The following is a 16735-nucleotide window of genomic DNA, read 5'->3' as shown; positions in this document are numbered from 1 at the left end:
ACCTGATATTCACCAGAGATCTCTGAACCTGCTCAGGTGATGGTATTTTGGGCTGGGGCTTACTAGGGAGTGAAGATTGGACAGACAAATTGGATGTTGGCTTAGTAAAATGAAAAGTATGCAGAAGAGGAATTGAAAGATCGTTGTCTGTTTCAAAAGAGCAGCCATAGAGAAATCAGATCTGCAATTGAAATCAGTTACTCAAATAATTAGAGAACTTGAGCACGGAGATGGCTTGGGATTCTTGCAGGTTAAAGATAGTTTTGTTCATCCCATTTGTGTCATAACCAGGTATGTAAGCCCTCATAAAAGAAGATTAGAAACGAGAATTGGAATGAAATTATAGAATTGTAGAATGCTTAGAGTTGGAAGGGACCCTTAAAGGTCATCTTGTCCCACTGCCTTGCGATGAACAGGGACATTTACAGCTAGAGCAGGTTGCTCAGAGCCCTTTCCGGCCTGACCTTGAATGTCTCCAGGGATGGGGCATCCACCACCTCTCTGGACAACTTGTTCCAGTGCTTCACCACCCTTTTTGTAAAAAAAAAGTCCTTATATCCAGTCTGCATCTCCCCTCTTTTAGTTTGAAACTGTTTCCCCTTGTCCTACCACAACAGATCCTGCTAAAGAATCTGCCCCTTCTTTCTTATCTTCTTTAGGTGCTGAAAGGCTGCTATCAGAGAGGGACTCTGTTAAAGCTTGCCTAAGGTCAGAATAGTTATGAATAAAGATAGAAGTGTGTACATGATTTAAGAAATCTGAATTTTGGTAACATTTTCTATTGGACTACAGGAGTGGTTTGTTCAGATGAGAATTTGAGACTTAAAAATAAATACATTCTGAGGTGTGTATAGTGCTGGCCTTGAGGGAAGTACTGGGCAGGTGATGGCAGTGGAGAAACTGCAGGTTTCTCCAAATCTCTGTTGTTGGTGACTGAGAATTGATTCTAGAATTGGAAAAAGAAAGAAGAGGTTTACATGCAGGTAAAATGTGTTCATGATAAAATATTGAAGGACAACCGTTATACTTAAGAGGGTTAGGCCATTGCTGAAGAACTCTGTGACCTTGAGGATTTGAATTGCTGAACAAAATAATGTGAAGTGCTCGGTACAGTAAGTGTGAATTATTATAAAGAACCTTTCCAACAGGTTGGGCACAGCTGGGTGTGAGGCATGAGGCCAAGTTGAACAAATACGATCTTGGAATATTCTGTACTGTCTTTTCTTTCTGTAGAAGTGGGCAACACTGATGACTGAGCGGAGTATTGAGAAGAGTTCATTTTAAGGGCAGTATACTGCTCTGGCTGATTAAGGTCAGGAGTAATGAAAGCAGCGTGGGACAGAGCACAGAGAAGTTACTTGTCATTGGGAGAATGATGACTCTGCTTATGAAGGACTTTGAGCAATCCAAGAGAAAGATGCCTGTGATTGATGCTTAGGAGTGTGAGAAGCCATCTAACACACTGCCCTAACTAACATATGGGCATCGGATTTTCTGTAATCATTAGATGTAAGTGTTCCTTTTTTTTTCTTTTTGTTCTGCTGCAGGATGGATCCTGTGGCCTACTTTGAAAGAAATGTAGTGGCAGAGCGCTTAGCTCCTTGCCAAACAAGACGACTAACTTTATCCTTTTGGAGCAGATGCTGCAGTTGTGTTCTGTGGTTTCTCACAATATTCAGTCTGCTCAGTTGTGTTGAGGTTCTTAGATTGGTTCCCTTCATTTTGCATTATAACATTAGTAGAAAAATGCAATGCAGAAACTTCTGGAGCAGAGTCAGCAAAAAGAAGTGACTGAATCTATGGAAGGCATTTTTCTCTATTCAGTCATATGGAGAGACTATTTGTAAAGCTATTTGTATATTTTGGCTATTTGGAAGTCTTGCAGAAACAAAACAAAAATTGGTGAGAATCCTTCCCAGATGTTATCTTAGGGAAATGAATGGGAATTGGCCACTCGTGTAATTGCAAATTCAAGCAGCTCGTTATGTATCTGGAGGCCTGATCTGTCCATTTCTGAAATAGAGCAGACTATTAAAGAGAGACCAACGGGTAGTTTTCCATGCAGACAAACTGCCAGTAGATTACAGCTCTGCCTTTAAGCACTTGATCTCCTGGGAAGAAAATTTGGACCTTCTCAGAGAGGGGATAGAGAGATTTCTTTGAACAGCTGCTGCCTCCCATGGCTCAGAACAGAGTTCAGGAGTGGTAAGTTTTAAGTTTTAAAATTAAGATATGTGTTTACAACAGTTCTGATTTGGGAAGGAAAAGGGTTTTTAATAATAAATCTTTCCTCCAGGCACTTGGGTTGTATAGATGAACTGAGCGTGCAGAGATCCCCGAATCCATGTCAACTCAAGTCTGAACAGTATGGATGAAAAGACAGAGCAAGAATTGTTTTCCAAAAGAGGAAGTATTTGATGCAAGTACTGGGATTTTTGTATAAATGATTTATTCAGAGACGTGTCTGTTCTGAATAATGGTAAGGGAGCATTCTGTGGCACGTGAGGAGAACCACTTCAGTACAAATTGGTTTAGTGCTTTAGTTTTGTGATTTTTTTGGAGTTGGAAGTGCTGGTAGGTTGTCACTGGAGCTAGTGGTAATTACACATGCTGGAAATGGTGAAGTGCTCCGGTTTGGTTTCCTGGTGGGAGATAGATGAGCATGTTATGTATGTAGGATATAGTAGTATGTAGTTCTCATTACGTTGAAATTCAAGCTCGTTTCGGTGGAAGCGAGTTGGGTATATAGCTCTGTTGGGTCACAAAAGCCCATGTCCTTCTGTCTGTTTCCTGAAGCTGACTTTGGTAGGTCACAAAGATGCTTGGGGGAACTTCTTGGGGCCGCTGAGGTCTCACAGCATGCATTGATAAGTGTCTTTTGTGGGAGGGATCTCACTGGCCATCTGTTCCTGGAATCATCTTCAACCATGATGTCTTGTAGCTTACTTTAAAGTATTAGACGTCGTAGTATAGTAATATTTTTTGACAACTAGAAATAGAATTCAGGCTGCTCCACAAACACACTCCCTGCTTTATCTCTGAACTCAAACAGTCACAGCTCTCTGGTCCTCAAAAGAACTTATTCAGATGTTAAACATGTGTGATTTATAGCTTTACATGAACTAACACACCGTCTTGGTGATCCCCTTCTTGGGGCTGCAAGGATCAATTCTGCAACCTTTGAGATACCAGTAGAAGTAGAAGTTAAGTATAGGTGGGAGGTGCTTTTCAATTGCTGAAGAGGATATGTTGTCTCAGTGCTTGTCTGTGGTAACTTAGAAACTTTTACTGCCCCATTATTCTTCTGCAATTACTGATCTTTTTTCTTATATGAATCTTTTTATATACCAACAATGTATTTTCACTTCAGTTGATATAACCTCATCCTTTTAAGAACATTAACACGTCTTTTCAGGTGTTTGATTTATTTCTTAAGGGTCTAAGTAATGCCGTTCTGTGTTTCTTCCTATCATGCCTATTCCCTCTAGCTATAACTTTTCCAATTAGTTGTAATATGTATTTTGATTAGCTGTAAAGACTCCTTGTTGTCAGATGAAAAAGGCGCATGCTGGAGCTCAGCGTCTGCACAGTGCAAGTGTGAAGAGCAGCAGTAGTGAGCTGAATACTTGGTAGTGAAGAAAAAACAACTGTAGCAAAATAGTTCATGAAGATCTTGCATTCTTTTTTAAGGTGACATGTTTAGGTGTGCAATCAGTTTTCACTTGACTGTTCAAATCAAGGCAGCTTTTGTTTCAAGGAGTGAATGACCTCATCCAACTGGGAGAAGAGCAAAAAAAAATCCTGTTCCAGGAAGAACTTGGGAGCAGGAGTATGAAGGAAGCGTGGCAGTTTGCACAGGTGGTCTTTAGTAGAACGTAGTTAAAGAGAATTGCTTGCCACATGAAGCAATAAGAAGTAATAGTCAGTGCACTGAAGAGTGGGAACAAAATCCGTATAGGATGAGGTATGTGAAAAATTCAGAGGAGTAAGACAGCATTCTGGGAAAGAAGCAACTTAAAGAGCAAGGAACAGAAAAAAAAATCCACATTACTTTTATATTTGATCCATGTTAATTTTAATAGAAACCAGATCTTTGTGGGGGTGTTTCATTCTCAGTGCCTAGGTGCAATTTATTGGCCAAGAAAAATGAATTGAGGCAATAGTGTTTTCTCATGCTGGATAGGAGAAATCCTGGTTCCAGGGACTGTGATAAATTTGTACTTTATGTACAGCAAAGTGTAAATGTTGCAATATGTGCACGTTGGGTAGGTGCTAAGAGCACATTAATTACAGAGATAGAAAAAGGGTGGCTGGATAAATAGGACTCTGTACAATTTGAAGGGTGTGCAGCCTTTGAAAATGCCAGATTTCATTTTAATGTTACAAATACTGAGTAACTTTTCTCTTATTTTTAACAGACTCTGAAGGCAGATCCAGAAGAACTGTTTACAAAACTGGAGAAAATTGGTAAGGGCTCTTTTGGTGAAGTTTTTAAAGGAATTGACAATCGGACTCAGAAAGTGGTTGCTATAAAAATCATTGACCTAGAAGAAGCAGAAGATGAAATAGAAGACATCCAACAGGAAATCACAGTGCTGAGTCAGTGTGACAGTCCCTATGTAACTAAATATTATGGATCCTATTTAAAGGTAAGATGCTCACAGTTGATGGTCGTTTGATTTTTACCAGTAATTCTTTCCCAAGTTATCCAGTCGTGCTTATCTTCAAGGGCAAAGTTTCAGTCAGACCTCAGCTGAAGAAAAATCTATTTTTACTCTTTCAGTTCTAAAGCAAGAATGTGTTGCTGTATTTTTGTGACGTGTGGCAGAAGTTAATGGGAAAAAATGTGTCTTGCTGTCTCTGCACAAAAGGAATTAATTTAAATCACATTAATTTGTTAAGCTCTTTCTAAATAACAGAAGTAGATTCTCCAAATGTTAGCAGAATGTAACGTTAACTGTTGGTTGCTTTCAGAAAACTAAACCTAAATCTGCATTTTTATTGTCAGAACATTAAAAGTGATGCAGTATCAGCTGTTTTGCAAATTTTTGTCAAGGTTTGATTAGTAACAAAGTGTATGTTGATTTTCTAAAGAGATTGAACCTAGACTTGATCAGAATTATTTTAAAATAGATTTTTAAAAAAGTTAATCTACAAGCATTAGCCAACAGTGCATTAGCTGTAAGTGAAGCTAATGGAAGGGTGTTCCATTAGTTGCTCTTTGGATCTGTTTCCCTTCCCTCCTCTGAAATCCCCATGAGAAATTTAGATTTCAGGTTTCAGTTTTAAGTGTGCCAGATATAAATTTGTTTGTTTGTTTATTTAATTGGCTGGATAGAATGGCTTATTACCTCTAGCAGGCATGGAAAGTATTGGGAAGTTTTTTTGTACTACTTTATCTCTTTGTCCCTTATTATGGGTAGCTCTTTATTTTCTGGCAATTAGATGATGAGCTGGGTGAGAGGTCGTGCACTTGAAAGGGTTTGGAGTTATGAGTAGGCAGAAAATACTTCTAAACTAACCTTCAGTCTCTGTTTTTGTGGAAACATTCTACCTCATAAGCAAAAATATGAAGGTTCTGGAAGGCAAAGCTCTTCTTATCCCTGGTTTTTATCTGAATGCAGGAGATGTGTAACTGAAGGGCAGACCGGGAGTCCTTTCCTTTTGTGCTTTGAACCAGTTTGCTTGGACAGCTTATCACTGAAGGCACTGTAAATGGTTTCTAACCTAATACTCCGTCACCAGTACCGTACTTAAATTATGTATCCTTTAAATCTCAGACCCATCATGTTGTGGTTTAACCTCAGTAAGCATCTGGGTTCCATGCGTCGCTAACTTCCCACCAGTAGGGCAGGGAAGAGAATCAGAAAGGAAAAGTGTTGTTTACATCTTGTGGGCTGAGATAAGAACAGCTTGACAGGTAAAGCAAAAGCCATGTGCACAAGCAAAAAAACTCATTTTCTGATTTCCACTGAGGGGCAAATGTCAAGCCATTTCCAAGGGAGCAGGGCTAATCACTCATAATGGTCTCTTTGTAGGACAGTCATCCTGAGCATCCTCCCCTTCCTCCTTCTTTACTCTAGCTCTTACTGTTGATCAGGGTGGTGTTGTGTGGTGCAGAATATCCCTTTGGCCAGTTGAGATGAGCTGTACCCTCCCAGCTCCTTGTGTACCCCCAGCCTGCCTGCAAGGGCAGCACAAGAAGCAGAAAAGACTTTGGCACTGCATAAGCTATGCTGAGCATCAATTGAAACATTGGTGTGTGTTCAACACTATTTTCGTCATATATCCAAAACAGCACCATGCAAGCTGCTTTGAAGAAAATTAACTCTATCTCAGCCAAAACAGGTACGCATCAGGAGGCACACAATTCAGTACAGTAAATTGGATAAATTTGCCCTTTTATACCTTCTTCTGAAATTTCTCAGCCTTGGTTTTGTAGTAAAATATGTCTTGTAGGAAAGGCAGAAGTGGGACTAGTCTCCCTACTTCAGATCTTTTGTAGGAGACAAAGCAAAATGTTAAAGGATAAGTGGCATAGAATGCAAGAAAAATAAAAGCTACTAGAAATGAAAAACTAAAAAAGAAATGCTACTAGATAGTTTTTACAAAGTATAGAAGTGGTATGGCTGAGAGTCTGGTGTTTGATTTTTGACTTGAGTAAATGTCAACATATAGTGAAAACAGTGGGGCTTCTGTTGTTTTTGCAAAGTGAAGGAGGGAGGAGAGTATAGAGGGGCATGGTAGTGTGATGGGTGTTGGCTGGAAGGAAGTTTTATGAGTAATGCTTGTGCTTATTTTTGGTGAGGAGGACCTGAAAATACCTGTGCCTTCAGTGTCCCTTCGGTTCAGTGCAGCAATCTGATTTTTCCATCTAGATGTATCAGTTTTCCAGAATACTGCACTGATACCGACTGCATTAAGATTCAGCTACTTCTAGAAGAAAGCGTATCTTTCTTGTACATATCTACAATCTTGTACATCTAATAATGCTAATTCATTATTTCAGTTCCTTGTGAATTTATATCAACTTGCAGAACACTTTGTACTACCGAACTTACGGTTCTTCAAACCAAAAAACTCCTTTATGCTGTTTAAAAATTAGCATGTGGTAATTAGATGTTGATGTGATAGAATCTTTCAGAGGAAACGTTATGCAATTGTATTAGCTTATTAAAGAGATCTATTATTGGATAGTAATGATGTGTTGTATTAATATAGATAATACTTAAGAAGGAAAGTATTAATGTTTAAATTAATTGATTTGTAATCTAGGCTGGGAATCTTGGTGTATTTGTGGCAGATCTTTGTTGTCTTTGCAAGTTAAGATTGCTGTATTGAGGGAACTGAGTCTGACCATCTTTTAACTCTCTGTTTCTGATAATATGATGTCCATCACCAACAGTGTTCAGTATATTGATATGTCATGTCTTGAGTGATTAGGAGGCATTATTTTTTCCACGACTGCACATTTTGGCACTACTTATGAGAAAGATACTGTTTTTTTCTTCCTTGCAGAATGAGATGCTTTGAAGGGATCAAAAAGGGAAATGGTAAGATCTTAGGGTTTGTTGCCATATTGTCCAGCACTGCATTAATTATTCTCTAAAGCCCATGCAGTATAATGAGTACTGGCCACGTGTGTGCTGGATCAGTCCCACCTGGGACTCTGCAGACTATTTCATGTCCCTTTCCAAAAAAAACCTCACAGAAATGTGGAAGATCTGTTCTCACATCCTTTAAAATGTTTGACAGATTTTCGGAGACATTCTGTATTTTCACCAAGGGTGGTTAATGAACAATGCCATGAAAATATATTATATTTTCAAAGATTCTATAGCTAGACAAAATATTTAGGCATTTGTTTGGTTCAGCTGAATCATCGATCTTTGAGTAATTTTTCCTGTATTGATCTTCCTTCTCTGTTAGCCCACACCTGCTTCACTTAAGCTGCGTGACGTGCAGCTGTACTAAGGGAGCTCTTCTTGAAGTTTTAGGAGGTTTCTACAGAACAGCTGTACTTGCCTGAGACCTCTTTCTCTTACTGTGTAATCGCTGAGTTTGTTGGAACAGAAATATCACAGTAATGAAGGATTCTAATTTAGGTTTTCACTGTGAGTGTAAGCTAACGTGAGGAACATGTCTTTGTCAGAAACCCCCACATTTTTATTTAGAAGAGAAGTGCACGGACTCCTTGCTAAGGCCTCATTTTAAATATGGTATATTCACGTTCACGTTGTGTTAGGACAGAAGGGTTTTGTCTGCCACAAGAGGTAGTAAATAACTGGGTGGTTGCTCTTTGAGCTGATCACAACAGCATGGTTTATGTGGATGTGTATATCTAAAGGGACTGACTTCCACCTTTGCCGTGGTGTGTTTCAAATGTGGATCAATGTTTTTTATGAAATAGACTTCATAGGCAGTGGCTCCATTCTCTCTTTTATGGGAACCATATCTACTCCTTAATGTCTTCCAAATGAGAGGTTTGTCTCTTCTTGTAGCCTTCCAGTATTTAAAAGAGGATTATAAAAAGTATCAACTTCTTACATGGGCAGATAGTTATAGGACAAGGCGGTTTTAATTTCAAGGAGGGAAGGTTTAGTTTGAATGTCAGGAGGGAGTTCTCTACAGAGAAAGTGGTCAGGTGCTGGCACAGGGTGCAAAGAGAGGTTGTGGATGCCCCGTCCCTGGAGATGTTCAAGGCCAGGTTGGATGGGGCCCTGAGTAGCCTGATCTAGTGTCTGATCTGGGACCCTGCCTGTGGCAGGGGAGTTGGAACTTGATGATCCTTGAGGTCCCTTCCAACCCAAGCCATTCTATGATTCTATGATTCTGTCTGTGATCTGATTTAAATGCCCCGTGGACAAAAGTATAGCTCTTTTTAGATCCTGATACAATTGATTTATGAAACCTCTGAGACTGTTGCTTCTTTAGATTTCAGGTAACAGCATCGGCTTCGTTCTTTGTGGTTTCTCTGTGTTTCTTTGTCGGATTTTTGAAAATAATATTCTCTAACATTGTTTGCTGTTTCCCCTGAGTTTTGCTGTACTATACCTTTTTTGAAGAGTACTGCTGTTAATTCAAAACCTTTCTCTGTCTAGGAGCCTGGCAACTCTGCCTTCTGCATTTTATTCTGTTTTACCAGTTTTTCAATAGCTTAGATTTGATTCTAAAGTTATTTCCCTTATCCAATTTTAGACTATGCTGTTTGGAATCTGTTTTAATTCCAAGGTGGAGATGCCTCACTAACAAGGTTTCTTCAGTTTTGTTAGTAACTTAAATCACTGCTTTATTGTAAGTTCGTAATAATTTTGCATTTCTTTTGTCTTGGATTATTGTTGAGAAATATATGAGAATTACTTTGTCTTATTTTTTCTTTAGTTCCATAAGATATATTAATAATAAAAAAAGCAAGCAACAGCGTTTCCAAGCTCTTGGGTTTTTACTCAGATATTTATTTTTAGCATAACTGTTTGAACTTCTTGACCTGATGAAAACCAGAGTTCTGTTTAATTTTGCCCCTTTCTATAAAATAAAGAATGCTTAAAAACGTATATAAAAATCTACAGAAAGAGCTGACATTAAGGATAGCTGCTGATAGTATTTGTTGTGGCATTTATAGCTGTATCAAGTTATTTCTTTGTCTAGAATATACTTCTACATGTGTAGCTCTAAGTCAAGCTGTTGTTCATATATATACTGCAAGAGAACAGAAGAGAGCTTATGGTTAAACATTATGAATGACAATATAGTCTCATGAAACAAAACATGCTGCTTCCTTGAAATCTGATTAATGGGGCTCAGCTCCCTCATGCAAATGAATTCTAGAAATAAATCTATTTTTGATAAACAGTAATTCTGAAAGTAGTAAGTAGTTGATTTTAGGCTGTCATGTGAGCTCTGTAAGTAGTGCTCTGGCTGTGGCTGAACCAAAGTAAATCATGTACTGGCTGGACCTTGGCGTAGATGGCATCAGTGAGGCTGTTCCTAAAACAGCAATGGTCAGTTTGATGTGGCTGGAAAACTGGAACGCATTCAGTGAAGAGCTTCACCAACAGGTTGAATTTGGAATGTTGGTATCCCAGGAAAAGATTTGGTCTTGATTTTGTTTATCTAAGGGAAGGTTAGGAAGTGACTTGGTGGAAGCTTTTCATTGTTTAAGTACCAATCATTCAGCGCTTTCTGATCTCTTATGCCAAAAGAGAACTGCAGAATCATTAAGGTTGTAAAAGACCACTAAGATCATCTAGTCCAGCCATCACCACTGTGCCCACTAACCATGTCCCTCATTGCCACATCTGCACCTTTCTTGAACACCTCCAGGAGCAGTGACTCCATCACCTCCCTGAGCAGCCTCTTCCAATGCATCACCACTTTCTGAGAAGAATTTTTTCCTAATATCCAACCTGAATAGGACGAGATGTCATGGGTGATTGGCCAAGCAAAGCTAATTCTATCTAGTAATAATGCATTTTTTTAAAGAGGAAGATAGCTTAAATACGTATGAGGCAGATTTGATGTCATTGTAGTTATTTTTATATCTGTACTTGCTGAACTTAGAAACCTAAGCTTTCCCGCTTTAGGCAACTCAAGGACATCATAGTGGGTATGTTGGATATTCTTGCCACAGCAATCTAGAGAATGTAATTCTGAATGTGTTTGCATGTGAGCTCAGTATGTTTTAGGTCACCATCCTTTGGCTTTTTAGCTTTAACCGTTTTTCTTCAATATTTATAAGCATCTTTGAACTCGTGTGACCTTAAATATGTGCTGTGGGTCAGAAACTAATACAGTCAAAACATAAGGAACTTGATGCACTGTGATCTTGCAGAGAGCAGGCAGCCTGTGACAGGTGACGTCCTGCTCATCAGGGTGAGAGAACAGTGTGGGAGTTTCCCCCTTAGATGTAGGACTGTGGAGTCCACAGCTCTAGGATGTGTCGGTAGTTTTTTGATGTTTTGTTGTTTGTGTTGTGAGCCTTTTGCAAAGCACTCTTTCTGAATTTTGGCTGGGGATTAGGCTCACAAATGAGTATTTTTTAAAAGTGGGCTGTAACCACATCTCTCATTTGTTGTGTTACAGTCACAGCAGCACTGTCATTACTGCATTTTGTGAGGTTAAGGAGACTGTGCCTTCTCTGTTGTTTGACCAAAGCCAGTCCTACCCTGTAGAAATGCCTACAGCTGTGACTGCATTCTTTCTTCTCTCTTACTGGAGCAGTGTTAGGAACAAAATAAGACATGACTTCAGTAAGACAGTTCTTATACAGGTGTAAGAACTACTTATAAAAGTGCCTACTTTTCTTCTGAAGCCCCTCATAAGCCCTCAGTTCTCTCCAAGAAGCAGCAGCCTAGCAGAGGTGTCTGCCTTCATTTGTCTGCTTTAAGTGAGGAACTGGCATCCAACATGATAATCTGAAAGAGGCAGCAAGAATTTCTGAGGTGATTGGCTGGGCTTTAAGGCCTAGTTGGATTGCCAATGTAAAGAAAAGTAGAAAGCTTCCATTAATGCAGCCGATGAAGGTAATAAATAAGAGCAAAGGGAAAGTGTACAGAAGAACTTGTGAACTCTGTCTGTCTCTGTCTCATGTGGTTTTGCTGTGATGCCCTGTTCTCATTCTTAAAATAGTTTGGTCCCTCCTTATTTCAGAGATGAAATTTGCAACCTTAAACTTTTGTTATCTGTACCCTTTACTGCTTGTGTGTTTGCCTGTAGCCTTTTGCTGTACGCCTTAATGAGAAAGGAGTCGTTCATTTGCACTGCCTTTATTCATAGATATTGCTTTTAATTCTGTAATTCTAAATCCAGAAGCTTTTTGTTCCACTGTTTCTCTTTAGAAGTCCAAGGGATTCTTACCAGTTTCTGAAATCTGCATTAAATTAATCAGTGTAATCAGTTCTGAATTGTTTCTCTTTCATGGGTAAATAATCCTTACTGAACTAACATATCAAGATTGGAAGCATCACTGATCTATCTTGGGAAAACTGAAGGTTTATGATTAATTATATTTAGAATTATCTAACATTTAGATGCTAAACTATGTCATGCAATTCTGATCTTGTTCTAAATCAGTTTTAAAAAGCTCAGTAAAAAATACTGTTTCTTGAAAGTAACGTATCTATGTTCTTGTTGTGAAGCCTTTGAAAGCTGCCTCTGTGGTGCTCTGATTCCTGGCTTCCATGTGCTGTGAAATATTCCTGGGCAGTTTCACTCCTTGCTACCTGTTTTCGATGAGATCTCAGGCAGCAACAGCATCTCATCCCCATCCTGCTTTCAGGAATTCTGCCACTGTACTTGGGTCTGTTGGCTGCAGAATGACTTGGTTCACGTGGGAAACTACTTTCCCAAGTGAATTCCTCCCACTCCTTCCAAAGACAAGCCAAAAGGTGGGAGTTGTGTATACAAATGGCAAAAAGGGTTAAATGGCTGGGTGTATTGATATCTGTGCAAAGGAGAAGTAAACTTGAGTTATACCTTTCCTTCTGAATTTAATTTGATGTAGAGGTAAAGAGGAACGAATGTAAGCAGTAGAGCAGTTGTATTTTGGACAGTGGAGGTGAAATAGTTCCTGTGCCTCACATATTAGAAGTTTGATTCTGGTCTAGAACAGGGAGTAATTTATAAAAGCTGAGTGTAATTAACATGAACTGTTCTAGTGAAATAGGTTTAAGATACTCAGGTGCAAGTGGGGTGGAAAAAAATGTACTAATTTCTCTGTTAATTGGATGCCAAATTCACTTGATAGTTCTGCTTTTGTTGTAATATAGTTCATCTGGAGAATGATTTCTGTAAACTAGTGCTAATTTACTTTGGCTTTCAATTTCTTATTTTGTGACTTCATAGAGTTTATGAATAACCATTTGATGCACTTATTAGTAAAATTCAACTACATAAAGAGCCTTGATTATGGATTACCTTTTTGTTTCTTGCATTCTTGGTAAATGGAAGAAATGTTGGGGTTGCAGTATAAATATGTTGCTCACTCGTTATTCTTTGACTGTCTCTTTAGATGGGATTTCTTGGAAAAGATCTGCTGCAGGTTGGAATTTATTCTTCCCCATGAAGCATGGACTGGATAGACATGGTTATAAAGTAATTTTTTACCTGATGAACAGGGAGGAGGGAAATCACTAACTGCCACCTCCATTAGGTGATAAAAAAGCTTACCTTCACCTTATGGTTAAGTGACATAATTTTTTCAAGTCTTCCCTCCTGTTATTTGAAGAGAAAGAAACTGGCCTTAAATCAATGGGAAATGGAAGAGTATGGACTCGTGTTCACTTAGCATCCCAAATAAAAGAGTACCCACTCCTTTAGAACGTGGAATGTGTGTACTATGTAATTGCTGTATAAGTTTCTCGTGGTTAATAGCTAGGAGCTGGTTTTGCAGCCAGTACAAGAAATGTGTGTGTCTGCTTTTGCTATAACATACTCTAAGAAACCAAGGTTGCCCATTAGCTTGGAGCTTTGGGAGCTCATGTGCTTAATGTGACATGTCTAGGCTTTTGACAGATGAGCTGAAAGGGTTCTTTTCTATGATGAAGGGGCGTGTGTCCAGGAAACGTGCCAAAGGGCCTGAGAATATGGGCACTGTTAGGGATGACTCAGGCTAAGGAAAACACGAGGCTTGTGGCTCCAGCACATTGGGATGCAAACACAAGTCTGATGAATGTTCTGCAGAATGATTCTTTGATTGGTGCTGACAGAACTTGCACTATTGCATTAGAGTTTTTGTTATTTTGTTCCCCCTCCCAGCAAGTGGCTCTGCAAGCTCTGTTACAAGTAGTATGTGGCAAAAAGAATGTGTTTAAGGAGTAACTGTATACTGCTGAAGTAGTTGCAGGAGGTAATGGTTGGAAGGTGACTGCTATCTTAGGTTGTAGAATGCATTGACTAGTACACATATTTAGGAATGAAAACACGTTTTTCCTTGTGATCTGAAAAGGACAGAAACTTCAATGTGTTGGAAAATGATTCCAAAGACAAATATTTTTTTATACATCTGTACATGCATAATAATATACGCCGAGGATGTTCTGCTGAGTCTGAAAAATCTCGTTGCCTGTGTTTTTCATGGAGTACACAATGTCCAAACTGGAATGAGCAGCTTGTCTCTCCTTAGCCTCTGTTCTGCATTGGCTACCGGGCAGATGCTTTTTTTTTTTTTTTTTTCCCCATTTTTTTTCTTTGTGGTTGAACGTTAGATGGCTGACAAACCTTGATTAAAGGACATAAATGCGCCACATGCAAAACCACAATGATTTCTTTGATTGCAGGGACCTTTTGGCCAGCTTGCATAAGGACTTGTGTTTAGAAGAGAACCTTTGGGCTCATCTGTATCTCCCTCCCCTCAAAGGGATGGCAGCCCGAGGACAGCTAGCATTCATCCTGACGCCAAGAGACTTCAGAGGAGGTAAGCGCCTCAGAAATGCTCCCAGACAAAATGCACTCATCAGTCCTGCACCCCAGTGTGGTAATATTCTTCAGTGCAGCATTACCATCTCCTAAAAGTTTTTGTTCTTACTCCTTCATGAAAATCTTTTGAGAGCTCTGTAAGGCCTTATCAGCTGGTTGCAGTCCTCATGGAGATTTGCATCTCTGTCAGTAACGCTTGTACTTTTGCTTAAGAATGTGCCCTTAGTGTGAAGTGAAAGGTGCTAGCTACACTTCCTGATGCTCAGACATATGCTACCCTCCATCCCTTGGTTTGTCTTTCATATTTTGGATGAGACTTAAAACTTGAGCTTTTCTCAATTCATTTTTCTTTAAGATCAAGGGGGAAAAAACTCTTCACAGTTTTGAAGTTCCCTTTTTTTTTTTTATTAATTATTTTTAAAGCTAATTTCTGCCCAATTCTTTGTTTAGGTTTTTAGAGAGTGTTGTCCCAGGAAATGCATTTAATTCTGCTGGAGGGAAATATGTCTTCAGGAATCTTTTTTTCCTGCCAGAGATGCTGTCTAGATGCAGCACTGCTGTTTGTATCTCCTAAATGCCTATAGAATAATTAGTTAGTAGAAAGATAAATTAAGAACAGATAGTTGTTTGCCATGGAAACAGAAATGAAAAAACAATAATCCCACATTTACTTATTTATAAAAACAGACCTCTGAGGGGTTATTTCTGGTTCTCCCCAACCTCCTTTCAGGTCATTCATAGGAAAGTTGAGCTATGGATCTTCTTTTTCTTGTTCTTATTCCAGTAAACATTATGTAAAACCCACGAAGAACGTATCTGAAAAGAAAGAAAGAATTTTCATGCCTTTTTTTTTTTTCCACTTATGAGAATATTTGAAAGTAGACCAGTAGTAAATATTAATTATGTTTGCTGAGCAGATTTTTTTCTAGGGGTATAGATTTGGAGAGGACTCAGTTGGCAGTGAGTGCTCTCAGACCACATAAGGTATATCTGCTCCTAAGTCCTGTGTGATTGCAGATACCCTGAGTAACAACTTTCACCTTATTTTTCCTTTTATGCTAATTTTAATGCTTTTTTTTTTTTTTTTTTGCTATTAGTTTGACTTTATAAAACCTAGGCAAAAGCTTTCTAACTACTTGAATGACCACCATCTAGCTAGTGTTCTTATTAGGCTCTGCTGTATGAAAGTAAAGCTCCTGCAGATTAGACCTTAAATATGTTAAGGGTATCATATAAAATAATATATCACTTTCTTCCAAAGTTAGTTATGTTCAGATTTACCTATGCATGTTATGATCAACTTGTAGCTCCTCCTGGCTTAAAATTTTTTAAAAGTTCTGCTAATGCTGATAGGTTAAATTAGCTTGATTTTTGTTTGTTGAACAATATTATTGCTGTTTTTTTTTGTTGCTATTATTGTTTTCTTTCATTGCTGTTTCTTATTTTTCTTTTCCAAATGCTGAGATTTCTGTGACAGTAATTAGCTGCTATGGTTCTGTATGTACATATCGAATGTACAGTGCAATTCAACTGTAGCAATTTTGATTTATTTCATAATATGTAGTCTTTCCACAATGCATTATTTCTATATCCCTTCATGTGGTACTGAAAAAGGCAAAAGAGTTTTCAAATTAAAAAATAATAAAATTAAATGAATGAGTTTTTCACAAAACTGGAAATCTTTTTTGGGGGGAATTATTCTACCACTTCCTTTTATCTCTGCAAGATATTACCACATAATCCCCAATAAGAACAGCACATGAAGCTGATGTAAAGCTTAGCAAGCTACTTCTGTTCCTGTGGAACAAACTAAAGATGATCGCAAGTGTATTTTACCTTTACTGATGAGTTGCTATCTCCTGGGAGTATATCATAAGGAAACAAAAGCAGTTTTTATTTCTTCCATTTGAGTATCCTTCTAGTGTCAGTGACAGAATTCATTTTGTTTTTTAGAGGGGGGGTTGAGAACTGCTAGACTGTTTTTTAGGATGTACATTATTTTTTAAAAAAAAGGGCCCTAGCAATAAATGGGAAGTGTTATATTATTAGGAGCCTCTCGAATTGATGGAATACACAAATTAATTTCAAAGGTAAATCTAGTTACTACTTTGTCAGTGTTTCCTGGAGGGAACTGATATTCAAAAGCAATATTATTTCTCTTTGGAGAAATTCAAATTGTTAGTAAAATTCAATCACTCATTTAAGCGGAAAGAACAATTGTAACTGTATTCTTTAATTGTATACTGGTTTAAATGCAGCAGCATGATAACATTTTTACATCTACTTTCTGGATGAATTGTTATCTTCATCAGTACTACAT

At 38.4% G+C, this 16735-nt stretch overlaps 1 protein-coding gene across 1 annotated transcript; it reads left to right on the top strand.

Moving 5' to 3' along the window:
- The first annotated feature begins 2027 nt into the window (after nt 1–2027).
- Nucleotides 2028–16362, top strand: LOC122171170 (serine/threonine-protein kinase 24-like). The gene is made up of 3 exons (XM_042838575.1): nt 2028–2419; nt 4419–4649; nt 14277–16362. The coding sequence occupies exons 1-3, from the start codon at nt 2372–2374 to the stop codon at nt 14298–14300; spliced, it is 303 nt and encodes a 100-aa protein (XP_042694509.1). The 5' UTR covers nt 2028–2371; the 3' UTR covers nt 14301–16362.
- The last annotated feature ends 373 nt before the right edge of the window (nt 16363–16735 follow it).

This window comes from Centrocercus urophasianus, unplaced genomic scaffold (assembly GCF_019232065.1).
Source record: "Centrocercus urophasianus isolate 14NV4802_14NV808 unplaced genomic scaffold, USGS_Curo_1.0 seq_839, whole genome shotgun sequence".
Taxonomy (NCBI): domain Eukaryota; kingdom Metazoa; phylum Chordata; class Aves; order Galliformes; family Phasianidae; genus Centrocercus; species Centrocercus urophasianus.
The sequence above is the reverse complement of the archived record's forward strand: the minus strand, read 5'-3'. Positions and strand labels throughout refer to the sequence as shown.